The following is a 13524-nucleotide window of genomic DNA, read 5'->3' on the forward strand; positions in this document are numbered from 1 at the left end:
AACTTTAGTCCACCGTGCCATGGGCCCGATTTTGGGGTTCATGAGTTTTTTTTTCTTCTTTTTTTTTGTTGTTGTTTTTTGTGCTGAGCACATCGGCTTTGTGATTGGCTCGGTGGGGTCACCCCCTCCCCCCGCACGCAGCGGAGGGTGGCGAAACCGGCGAGGCTTGCGCCGGTGACGGACCGGAGATCCAGCACCTCGGCTGGCGGCTCAGAGAAACTGGCGGCGTGACATTCAAGAACGGCTCATCCCCGGCGCTTACCGGGCGACGGCTGACGTCAGAGGCTCACCTCTGTTTGCCCACGGCCGGTGTGTGCGCTTTCTGTTGACGATCTCTTGAGAGGCCCAATGGGCCCATCATCTGTTTTCTTCAGAGGCCTAATGGGCTCTGATAAAAAGACCATCTGCACCCTTCAGAGGCCTAATGGGCTCGCCATCTGCACTCTTCAGAGGCCTAATGGGCTGATCATTTGCACTCTTCAGAGACCCAATGGACTGATCATCTGCACTCTTCAACAGCCTAATGAGCTGTTCATCTGCACCCTCCAGAGGCCCAAAGGACTGGTTCTCTGCACTCTTCAGACGCCTACGTCATCTGCACTCTACAGAGGCCTAATAGGCTCGTTGTCTGCGCTCTGGGCGAAGAGGCGCCTCTGAAAGGGATCGCTTGGGCGGAGGGATGCGGTTTGTTGATGAGAACGGTGTGTTCCGGATCGGTGTAAGCGTCGCTGATGACGATTGGTGCATAGGTTTTGTGCCCGGGTTATTGGCCATTGATGTCTGGTGGTCACGCTTCAACGAAGTGAACACCACGGAAGCTCTCCCCCCGATGATGCTAAAAGACATCATCTTCGCAATGTAAGTAACATGTTGATGACGATGTAATGCATCACTGGCAAGTGGCACCCATTGCACTTCTCACTCATCTGTCGGTCATAAGACCATATGCGTCTACACGTTGCGGGCACGCACATGAAGCTACGAACGGCAAAAATGACGTAGTTTAAGCAAGGGCAGCGAAATTTTCCACTCTTCAGCATTGAACACGGGACCTACCGGCAATGAGCCCGACCCACACACTCCACGGCTAGCTGTAATCACAACCCCTGATCACGCCTGGGGTGTCGGAGAAAGCAGGCAGCAGGGGCCGGCTCGACAAACATCTTGCGATAAATCATGGTTTTTGTGCTCGGTTGAGGTGAGTGAGGTGAGTAGAAGGCTCCTTCAGCACAGTCCAGGTCACTGGAGGAAAGGCTGCTTCATTCCAGTGGTAGACGCTGTGGAAATGTCAACTAAGCACGTACCACAAAGACAACTTTCGTTTGCAGTCCCTGCATGGAAGAAAATGGTGAAAACGGAAGTCAATGTGCTGCTAATTTGTAAAGTTCCAAGAAATGACACCGAATGATCGTGTTCCTCTCCCTTGCATGGACTGCTGAGAGCAGGGGGTGGGGGGGGGGAGAGGGGGGGGGGCGGGGTCAAACGTAAAGTCCAGTGGAGAGCCATACTGCAGCATCAATGCCATGAAAGCAGGCTGCTGTAGTTCTCGCACTGAGACAGGGCGCGAAATCAAAATGCAAACGAACATAAACTCCAAGCTGCAGAGTTCTCCAACATGCAAAGTGGCGATGATGCACGGACTCGGCCAGAGCAGCCACCCTGATGGGTCCCGGCTGGCTGCAGGGCCGCAGTGAAGATTGCCTTAGAGGGAGAGGGAGGGAGAGGAACTCGACGAGGAGGCATCGCACCGATTTTTCACTTTCTGTCAGAAGCCATCTATGACGAAAAAGCGGAGCCGGAGGAATGGCGGGAGGGGAGGGGGAGGGAGGGTAGGGGAGGGAAGGGGAGGCTGCGCCCGCGGCTGGCGGCGCTGTGGGAGCCCCTGCAGCGCGCCGTCTGTTTGTGTGACCTGACCGCGCAGGCAGGCCGCCGGCCACATCATCCTTGCAGCGCAGTAGACGCGCTGTCACCGAGGCCCGGATGGGGACACGCGGCTCCCGGGGGGAGGGGGAGGGGAGGGAAGGGGCGCGGCTGGGGACACGTGGCCTCACTGCGGGGAGGGAGGGGATACGATTGGGGACACGCGGCGTCACGGGGGCGGGCTGGGGACACGCGGCGTCACCGGGGCCGGACTGGGGACACGTGGCCTCACTGCGGGGAGGGTGGGGGGGGGGGGGGGGGGGTGGGGGGGGGGAGGGAGGGAATGCGACTGTGGACACGCGGCGTCACCGGGGCTGGGGACACGCGGAGTCACCGCGGCCGGACTGGGGGTACGCGGCGTCACCGTGGCCGGACTGGGGGTGCGCGGCGTCACCGGTGCCGGACTGGGTAAGCGGCGTCCGGGGGAGGGGCAGGGGTGCGGCTGTGAACACTCGGCGTCACGGGGGTGGGGAGGGGACGGGCGGCGGCCGGGGACAGATGCGGCCCAGAGGCGTGCCGGTGCAAGATTGCACGGAAGCGACGCGGCAGCTGTGGTTCTGTGCATCGTTGGGATCCATGCATGGATCACGTACGGTCTCGACCGCGTCGAGTCGAGGACATGGGATTTTACTGCTGTTCAGTAACTGGTGAATACGGGACTTCGAAAGTGCAGTGTTGGGCACAGAGTGATCAGCATCTATCAACTCTGCAATGTCAGTTTTGTTTATTCCCCGACTGTCACGTACCTGATGCCTCTCTGATACACATCCAAAGCACCAGAGATAACGTTTCCCTGCAGGCACTTGTTAATAAGGGAGGACTCAGCTGCAGATGGGCCAGCGCCACGAGAGCAGGGTTCTGGTGCTAGCCTGTTGACCTCAAGTGCACCGGCAGGTACTGGTGTAGCAGGTACTGTACAGTACACCAGCAGATACTGGCTCAACAACTTGTGATGATAAGCCTAGTTTGAAACGTCAAGTGCTATCCATGCAACCAATGTTTGCACTTACACATCGCTTAACCAACATGTCAAAGGTCTATGCTCAGCATAAGAACACTGAACTCAGAGTTTCTTATAGGCCGCTTTGTTTTGTATCCACCAGCATGCAAGTGGAACATGCTTTTTGTATGCACGAGACACACGCTCGGCATTATGCAAAAGATGGTCCGTCCGATAATGGTGTTTTTATGTTTGTATGCAAATGCAAAATGTTTTGTGTTGCATGCAAAATGCTGAGATTTTGGTATGCGAAAGACGGTCCCCCCGAGTCCATGTCTTCGGAATACTCATACTCAAAGCACTCCCAAAGCATCCTGGGGTCCGCGGACCATGCCAAAAACAGCACCCCGGAGCCCACATGTGGCGACAGAATGCGTCCAAAGGCGTTCTCGGCACTCACTTCACTACGTCGGTGCCAGAGACTGAACTCCTGCGCATCCGGGCGCGATGTCAGAGACAGGAGACGCGTAGCTCCGCAAGCAGCGCTCCACGCGCGGCGTCCCAGAATTGACCGCGTTGGGGGGGGGGGGGGGCAACCTCCCGCTGCCAAATATCGAAACATCTCCCCCCCCATGCGATGCATCCGCCGGATGGGGGGGGGGGGGGGCTCGCCAGCTGCTATCGTCGGCCAACTCGGAATTAATTGCCGCGACGAAGACAATGTTGTCGCGCGGATTCCGCAGTGGAGGTGCAAACTCTGCGCACGCCGTGGACAAGCAACCTCTGTGTTGTCCTGAGTCGTTTCTGAAAGGATGCCTTTCACAGAATAAGGCAAGTTCAGTGAAAATGGAATGAAAATCAAGGTTGCGGGTAATGTTGAGGTTGCCGCTTGGTACATCCTTATTTCAGCTGGTTCGCGGCTAGTTGGCAGCTTTCATGAATTCAGTGAATTTTCGTCATGTAAAAAAGGCGACGCTGGTACTGAAGACCAAACAGAACAGTCGAAGTCGAGCAAACATTTGCGAGCTAACCCATGGAATACAAGAAGCTAGTGGCGAACCCGGGATACAACTTAGAATGTCACGGGGGTAGGTTTTGACTGGAGCGCATGGTAACTAAATGTCCGTAAGAAATTGCAACAAAAAAAAACCAACAGTACAACAAATGGCCTAGTTCTTTACCACTCTACAACCCCATGTCTCCACTGTGTTCCCTCTGATCCTCTCTGAATGGAGGGACCTGATAAAACCAAGAGAGGAGGCGCGATAAGAAAGAAGGCAGACATAAGTGAAGAATCGACGCAAAGGAGCACCGTGAAGGCTCAGCGGTGAATGGGAAGCAACCAAGGTACAAGCAGCACAGACAATTTCCATCGGGGTAAGAAGGAGCCATCGATAGGGGTCACACGGTGAAAAGCCAGGCGAAAAAGATTGTAAAGACACTACCACGTTTGACACCGGTAATACTTGCGTTAATCCGTTCTTTTAACAAGGTCATTGACTTCTGACGAGATTCGTGGCTGGCGATACAGTTTCACAATGTAAGTGAAGGGGTGTTGTTTTTAAACCTTTTCCTGTTCGATCGCCCGCTGACCAGTGTAGGCTTGTCAGGCTTGAGGATAGACGCCAGTCGGCGTTGGGCCGATAAAACATATTTTTATTATTCTATTTACGTCAGGCAGACGGGCGGGCGGGATGGGGAAGGTGGTGAATGGTGGCAGTATGTCGAGTGGTCACACCATGCTCTAGCGTTCGGATCCATACGCGGACACTGAACGCTGAAGAATAAAAAGGAAGAGGTCAGCGTTTGTCTATAAATATAGCCAAATTCGTCTGATTTAAATACAAGCGAATAGCTTAAAGGGAATGCGCCACATCTGAAGACAATGAAAATCATGACATATGATCAACTAATCTCACGTACAATTCTTCGTTTATTTTTTAGTGGAAAAGTCTGCCCTAGACAGCACAATTTTCTGCTAAGTAAACAAGTTGCTCAATACGCCATTGTTCGATCACGTCATCGTACCTTGCACTACGCTGATTGCAAGCCAATTGACGGCCGTGATATCTGGAAATCTCGCTGACGAACGCCGGGTATAACATCGTATCGTGCTGTAGGTATACACCCTCGACAAATATATTTTTCGTAGCCTTCATCGCCGCATGGCTTATGGTATGACAGGACTTCAGTGACGTTATTGTGACGTCATGGATGCCAAAATGACTTTGAAATACCCTCGCCGAAATATTTTGTACTTTATAATACTACACTTTCGCGGGCGTGTAGCTCAGAAACTAGAGGGGCTTATATTTCAAGGCAGGCATAGTCGTGAACTGCACCAAAAGGTCTTCTAGATGGCTTTTCTAATTTAAAATTCCGTACGAATGTGGAAACACCTGCTTACTCCTTCAAGGCTTGATATTCCGAAGTGAGCTAAAAGCGACCTTACATCGGACACTGTCTCCGCGCGCCTGCTGTTCAGGCTCACATTGCATTATCATGCAGAGAAAGCAATAGGGCGGTACAGTGGGCATACATCACTACAAAATGGATATAAACCACGCACCTTCAGGCATTTCCTTGCAAAGAAAGGCGAGAGAAATCGCAGCGACAAATCATCGCTGCATCAGCCTTGGTGAATTACCCGTAATTGCAGCGTGTTGTGCTGCAACGTTGACCACTTCAGCCAGCGGCGCACATAGTCACGCCCCCCCCCCCCCTCCGTCCTCCCCCCCCCCGTCCTCCCCCCCCCCGGGCGGTGGCATGCGGCCCGTTTCCCTGTCGACAGCGCCGGGTCAGCCCCCTCCGTTCCCCTCCCCCTCCAGTCGACCCTACCTTGCAGACTGTGACCGGAAAGCCGGCGTCACAGCCTCCGGCGATCTCGAAGCCCCACGGCACGCTGAGATCGTTACGCTGCAGCAGGATGCTCAGGTACTTCATGGCGGCGGGTCGGTTGGCTGGTTGGCTGGTTAGCTGGTTGGCGGTTGCTCGGTCGGGAGGTCGTCGCCGGGTTTGTTTTGAGTCGGCCGCGTCCGCAAGCTCGTCGCCGGTCCAAACGCACGACAACGGTCGTCGGGTTGCGCCGAGCTGCGAAGCGTCGATGCGAAGCGCTGCGAGGCGCTGCGAGGCACCGGCGGCTCAGCGACACGGCCCTCGCGCTCGCCTTCTCACCGCCTCGCACCACCGCCGCGCCACTTCTCACAGGGAGACACCCGCACCCTCACCGCACACCCAGCCACTGTCGTGCTGCCGGACGTGGTACCCCGCCGCTCCTTGCGGGCTGGGCGGCGCACACTAGCGCCACGCTCGGCAGGTGGCCGAACTACTCTGAGTCGTGGAGCCGCGGAGGCCGCGGGCCCGGCGCTGGGTCACGATTCACGCCACGCCAGGTGGTGCGCGTTGTGAAAGAAAAGAAACGCCGTGACTGAGACTCTTATCGGAAGGCCCATGACTTCGTTCGCAGCAAGCGTGTTTCTTTCCGTGCGCTTATTGTGACCAGTCTGATCATGCATCATGCGTTTACAGAACATTTATAAACCTGCAGGTTGATTTCTCCACACGGCGTGTTATATTACTTCTATCGCGTCATCATAACTGTGGCGCTAATGGGGCTTTGTACGAGAAACATTGCCTATCCAGTCACATTTTAAATCTGTTTTCCATCGCCTCAAGTGCAAGGTTTGTTGGCGAACGAGCCCAGGCGAGCGCCCGTCTTTAAAACACCAGCGATCGGGCTCGTTTTCAGGGGAGACAGAGCAAACGAGCCCCTCGCTTGTGAGATTGGTACGCATGCTAATCTTCACATAAAATAATGCACGAATTAAGATTCCAACGTTCTAAAAACAACCGCAAACACGTTCAAACGTGTACGTTAGATGTGGTTAGGCGTGCGTTGTGATTTTTAAAAAATCTGATTCATAGAGCCTCCGTAGATCATTATCTGTTTGAGTTGGGTGTTGCTTTTTAGACGAAGAGTTTCTTATTTAGTGTTGGTATTTAGTTTGGTGGGAAATTGTGTTACGGCTCTTCAAGGAATTCTATAGATGCGTTCAACGCATATGTAAATAAGCATCTTCTTCCAGCGCATTATTTCAAATACTGATGGTAACAATTTCTCAATGGATGTAAGAATTCACAGTAAACAATGTCGCATTTTTCATCGGAAAGTTATCAGGTTCCTTGCAACTTCACCAAAAATACTACAGCATGCCTAAAATATCATGCATGCTGTGCGCTTTCGTCGGAGAGAGCTTATGTCCACGTGTTCAAAACGGTTCGTACGGAAAGCACCTTCAGCATATTGCTCTGTTCAGTTACATAATCAGCATGCACCATACCAGGGGAGTTACGTGGCTGCAGCCCAAGCACCATCGAATACAAAACCTAATTGTCTGGAATTAAAATCGAGTTAGTGGGCTAAGTTAGACACTGCGACATATCTGCATCGCGCATGAAAAAAAACGTTCGACACCGCATGCCATTTTCCGGATATTACGCAACAAGTACAGGAATAAAACTCTTACGCTCATCACCTAACGCAGTAAAACCATTACAGATTGCAGACGTAAATCACGAAATGGCTCTTGTAATTAGCCATTCGGCTGCGGGCAACGTACCCCCGCCGCTGTGTTGAGCAGAAGCGCCCGAGGACATGCTGGCAGCTGGAAGAGAACAGGTTTTGCAGGGAAATGGGCTTCAGTGGACCGGCTCGCCGGATTTGCATCCGGGCGAAATTGGCGGAATGTGCGGGGAGCATGACTCGCTGTTCGCTGCGGCGACTGTCGTGGGCTCATGCTACGTGGCTTTAAGCTTTCCAGCTGTCTATTTGGAAAAAGTGGCAAACGTGCGTTGGTTTAGGATTTCGTTGGCAGTTCGTAAGGCTTGACCAACTGACGTCAGATTTGCAATGTCTGCTGTCTGCAATTTGTAAAGCCAGGAGTCCACCAGCATCAGCAATAGCAGGAAACCATGGCAGATTCGCCGCGCCCGCGCCGGGAGCGAAAAGCGTTTATCCGCGCCTGGGCCGTCACAGCAAACGTCAAAACCGAGAGATGGGTACCTATTTAATGCATAGGTGGGGTACCAGCGATCACTGCAAACGCGCACTGCATCATCTCTGGAGATCTCTCCACAGATGACAAGGAGAAGTGCACTATGGTGTGCAAAATGCTTAAGCTAATGTTTTCCAAAGACCTGGAAGATGACCTGAAGACCTGAAAACAAGATCTGGAAAAATGTCGGGAGACCCGACCTCTCCCTCTCGGTTGCCCCAGCCCGCGCTGCACACACTGGCCTCGCAACATCTCAGCCATCAGCGCAATGCATCGTCCGAGCATGCGCATGTCTTCCGGCCTCGTCATCAGAGCTCAGACTCGTGTGTTCTTTGGTGCTCTTCCAACTGGCGCCCGGCAATGCCGGCGCCCTCGCGGCTTTGCTGCTAATCGTGCACGTCTCAGACGGGCTTTGTAATGGGCTGTTAGCTGCGTTTAAGTGTCTTACGACAACTGCATGTGGCGAATGCAATCTGGCTGCACAAAGACCTGAATGCAGGATCTTTGGATGCGGATGTTGGCACGGTGCCAGCAAACACTCCCATTACACCAGCACTAGTGCACAGCAACTGCACACAAATGGCCATGCTGAACGTATCGTCAACCCGGCGCGTTGCACCCTTTGAGCGACCCAGCGTCCCATGTCCATGACGTCATCCTTCATTGCTGCCACATGGCTGTCGCGTTTGACCTCAGCGCATGGCGGGCATGTGAGCGTACGTTCCAAAACAGCGCCGCCGTGTCATGGGTCAAAGCTTGCCAATCGACAACTGGGCGGGAAGGTCAGGCTAACATGAAACGGTAGTGGTATGCCGAAATATTCTTGCGAAGCACAAACTGACCACTGAGCCAGAATTTCTCTGGTAGAATGGTTGGATCAGGCTTCTCGCAACACGGAGACTTATCGATGGCTGCGACCCCACGGGGCCACACCAGCCAAACATCCAGCACATACTGAAAAGCGCGTTGCTGCGCCCGCTGATCGGGCCCAAGGAACCCACTGTCAGGTAGCAGAAACTCAATGCAGCACCATACCATCGCTCATTGCACCTAATGCCCAGGCGGTCAGGCTGACAAGGCGCCGGCATTGGCAGCGACTGCTCAGGGCGGCTGCATTCACCGCCGCCGGCTTATCGCGAATAAGCAGGACCGTGCGCTATCTATTGTGAATCTGATCGGGACTAGCGATCGATAGCGACCTTGTCTGTCCTCGACAGTGCAGGGTGCAAAAGGTCAGGGACTTGGTCGCCGAAGCCCCGGCCCCACCGCCGTCAGCTGCGCCACTGCGCGTCCGTCAGAACCGAGAGCACGCGACCCATTACGTTGTGGAGTAGAATGGACGCACTTGGATGTCACGGCTGCTGAATGGGCCGATTGCAAACAAGACATGAGTGACTCGAGTGCCTTCGTGTCGTTAGCTTTCGCGGAATGACAATATAGCAAAAGCAGAAGCAACCCTCCAGGCTGTTGAGGCGGTCTGACTCGTTTCTCTTCATGCTTTGCGCCGAGAAATGGCAACTTGTAATACCAAAGTAAAACTTCAAGTCGTTATCGCCTAGCGCACGTGACCCCATCGCCTTGAAAAAGTGCGATTTTTTCCAAGCGCCGGTAGAACACGTGTTGCCGCCTCGTACGTTTTGAGAGATCGATCACGATCCCATGCGTTCTCTAAAAACGAACGTTTGTTCAGCATCGGAATACTCCGTAGGTCTCTGAGTGGCAGAAAACAATACCCGATCGCGAAATGGTTGGATGGCTGCAGCTATATTTTAAATGAGTTTGAGGTAAGGGAGAGTTGCTGTCCGATGGAGGAGAGAGAGAGAGAGTGAGGGTGAGAAAAAGAGAGTGTGTGTGTGAGAGAGAGAGAGAGAGTGTGTGCGAGAGAGAGAGAGAGAGAGAGAGAGAGGAGAGAGGAGGAGAGAGAGAGAGGAAGAGAGAGAGAGAGAGACGCACTTGTGTTTAGAAAATGAGTTGGATTACAGCGCACAAATGTGTTTATTACTCGTACAAATATTATCTCACGTATTGCACCCGTATTATTGTGATCATTGTACGATTGTGATTTCAAGTATTATACAGACATTGTTTCACGTACCGTGCAAGCATTATTCTACCGAATGCTTTGACTCGGGGAGGAGTGTGTAGACTTATTCGAAGGGCGAGCAGACACTTCTCCATTAAGCCGCTGTCGGATAAGCGGCCTCTGCAAGGTTGGGAGTTTCCCTCAGTCTCAGCGATCTGTCCCGCATAAGTTGTCACGTGGTACTTGCGCTGTTGCTGCGCGCTCCATTCAGGTGCTCCTTTTGCGGAGAACGGGGAAGGGGTCCTGAGATCTTGTTGGAGTTCCCAAGACCAAAGGGCCTTCCAATGCGCTCCGGTCCTAATTATGGTTGTGGCTGTTCGTAACGCATTACGTATTGTGCGTACATATGTGTCGTAAGGAAAGCAAATATGGTAAAACCCCCTAGGTTTTTCCACACACAGTCAGCTCTCACTTTTCTAAGACGCAGAAGAATATCCGTTTTTGGAAACGAAAGCACGTGACTTTTGATTACTTCCGTCACCTGCGCATAGAAGGCATTGAAGCTGTATGACAGAATGCGCTCGCGGAGGTTGAGAAAGAACATAAAAATACCGCGTACATTATCTAAATATTTGTAATGAGCTATGTTTTTGATCGGAAGGGACCGCGATCAGTCGAGACAGTGACCTGCTCCGCGTCATGCTAGGCACCTCCCACTTAGAGGAGATCTCCTGCCGAACCTCGGGTTCGACCCCCCCCCCCCCCCCCCCCCCAATGTGCCTGGGCCTCCTCTTAGTAGGTCAGCGGCCTCCCCCGGCTCTCCACCACACGTGATCACCGGCCGTTACAGAATGTGGGGCCTCTTCTCGTTTATGAGTGGACCTCCATTTCAAAGTCAGTGAGATTGACTGTGTGTGTGCGGTGAGACAATGTGTGTGCGAATAAGCCCCCTTCTGTAGGGCTGAAGATGGCTTGCAGGGTAGCGCTTCTGTAGGGCCTCTCGGCTACCAGATATACTACCTTCGTATTTTGGGTCTTAACCACTTGTGATGCTTCCGTTTTTCGGCCTTTTCTCATTCGTGATAGGGGTCTCTCAGCAGCGCAATCGTGATAGGGGTCTCTCAGCAGCGCATTCGTGATAGGGGTCTCTCAGCAGTCCAATTGTGATAGGGGTCTCTCAGCAGCGCAATCGTGATAGGGGTCTCTCAGCAGCGCAATCGTGATAGGGGTTTCTCAGCAGCGCATTCGCGATAGGGGTCTCTCAGCAGCGCAATCGTCCGTGACCAAACCCGATTCATTTATGAGTGGGGGCTCCCTCGATCATATTTCGTTATTGGTCATGACCGAGTCTGTTGACCGCATTATTGTCGTCGCCCATGCGCCTGGTCCTATCATGACTTTCGACGGGCATCGTACACATTTGGGATGGACAAACATGCATGCCTGCACACCTCGTCGAGCGACACGATAGGCCGCTGCCCACCTCGCCCAATCGATGACGCCACCATGACAGTGGACATGTGTCTGTGTATGCTGACGCATAGTTATGTATTGCTCGCCATTCGAAAGACCAGTGCAGCACCACTTCATCGCTAACGCTGTTTGAGACAAATATTGCGATTGCAATCGGACAAATATTTGCTGTATCGCGATGCCTGGCAATATGACTTTTCACTGTGTTGGAAGACGGGCACTGCGTCCGTGTGTTATCCCCCCCCCCCCCCCGCATAAAAACCGCTGCGCACTTGTACTCGCTATCGCGAACGCCCCGCAGACAAACGCGTCTGGTTTCCCCCACAGCCCCCCCCCCCCGACGGGGGCGAGGGGGGCTGCGGCGTGCCGCGCGGCGAGTTCTGTGGACGCCGCAGGGCGAGCGGGTCCGTCCGTATGATACCGTCAGTCCGATGTCAAACCGGCCGCACGTCAAACACGGCACGAGGGTGACCTCATCTGTCGGCAATGTCGGCCGGCGGGTCCGCCTCGTCACGCTATCGGTCAGCTTCCCCTCCCCCTCCCCCCTCCCCCCGTGCCGATCGCGCTGGCTGGCCTTCGAAGATTGCGGAGGTAGTGGCCGGGTTGCTTTCTGGTAGCGGGTAGAATAGACTGGCATCGACCTTTTGAGGAAAGGTCACCACCACAAGCATCATTATTTATACCTGGTTATGGTCGCGGTGCTCTTAAGAAGGGAGAGGCAAGCCAGTTTGGGAAGAATGCGCCTTTTCGATATATATATATATATATATATATATATATATATATATATATATATATATGTAGTTTTCTGGACGAAATGGTTGAACCAGAAACAAAACACTGTTAAAAAGCTCTCATGTATGAAAGTTAGCTTCGAATTTCAAAATCCTAGATATCTCGCACTGTCTTTCGATGCAACCTTGGACGAAATGAATTCAAGTTCGAAATGCAGCAAAAGCGGTACCCGTGCGACAGTTGTCAGCCGAGTGTACTCTGGCGCTTATTTTGAATGCTCTGACCGCGAGGGTGTGTCATCGAGGGGGGAATCTCTTGGAATCAGCTGAGACAAAGTTTTTCCTTGGCACACGGCTTAATGATAAACATTCAGGTCTGTCGTACCTCACCAACGTTGATATTAGGGGGTCGCGAGTAGTTTTTCTTTCATAGGTCAAGAAAACCGTATTTGATACAAACGCCACCTATTTTACTCACTGGGGTCATCATCTAGTACGCCTCAAAGCTGCCACTTTCCACACTGCTGATACAGCATTACCAAACAGCTCTTAAGCTGACTTTTTAGTAAGAAGCAACTTATTTTTGGTAAAACCCAAAGCTGCGCAGTTATGAGAATGCTGTAGCAGACCGGGTTAGGTTCAAGTTTGTTATTGCTAGCGCTTCATTGTAATGCTGATTTGCAATTTGTGTGTTTTTTGCGTGGGAGATATGGGTTTATTAGTTTAGCTTTGCTGGCACTGAAATGTTTCTTTCGAACAAGTACTGGCATAAGCATGCCGAAGACTAAACGGTCGCGCAGAAAACATTTTGTGATAGGCCACCCGGTTCCGCTGTCCCACCACCAACTGCCGACCGCGGGAAAGCCTGGAGCTACGTGAGGTGGCTGAGCGAATCGAAAAGGAATCTCACTAATGCCATCTTCAAGACCGCGACGGTAGAAACCGGGGAACTGTGGACCAACGAAGCGATCCCTGTTCAAGACCTAAAATGCGTGACAAAGTTGATCGAGAGGGATTGATATCATCCCAACAGACCTATCAGCAAGAAATTACAGAAAGAAAGAGTGTCACAGCAACGCCGCCACCGCGAAGTTCAACAAGGTTTTTGATGTCGCGGAATGCAAGTGCAAACTTCAGTGCAGCTTTCCATTCCCGGTCCTGACCTGGGGTCATATGACCGGGATACGATTGTGACTAGGGAGGCCCGCGAGGTGCGGAGCATGGCCAGACAACTTCAGGGGTGTCGTGGCTCGGCCGCCAGTGAGGCGGTGTCTGCTGCTGAACCTGAGTCGCCTTCCCCGCCGGCTGCTGAGCCGGCGCCGCCTGCTGAGCCAGCACTGGCTGCTAGCACTGACCCCGAGTCTGCTCCAGGACCAAGTG

General features: G+C 53.0%; 1 protein-coding gene across 1 annotated transcript in view; it reads right to left on the reverse strand.

The window, feature by feature from the left end:
- Window positions 1-6082, reverse strand: part of LOC119104759 (fibrous sheath CABYR-binding protein) — an 86832-nt gene extending 80750 nt beyond the window's left edge. Inside the window, exon 1 of the mRNA XM_037228479.1 lies at window positions 5699-6082. Within this exon, the coding sequence (XP_037084374.1) occupies window positions 5699-5803 (105 nt within the window). The 5' untranslated portion in view covers window positions 5804-6082. The remainder of the gene's footprint in view (window positions 1-5698) is intronic.
- Between the last annotated feature and the right edge of the window lie 7442 nt (window positions 6083-13524).

This window comes from Pollicipes pollicipes, unplaced genomic scaffold (assembly GCF_011947565.3).
Source record: "Pollicipes pollicipes isolate AB1234 unplaced genomic scaffold, Ppol_2.1 Scaffold_6052;HRSCAF=7182_pilon_pilon_pilon, whole genome shotgun sequence".
In the NCBI taxonomy this organism is placed as follows: Eukaryota; Metazoa; Arthropoda; class Thecostraca; order Pollicipedomorpha; family Pollicipedidae; genus Pollicipes; species Pollicipes pollicipes.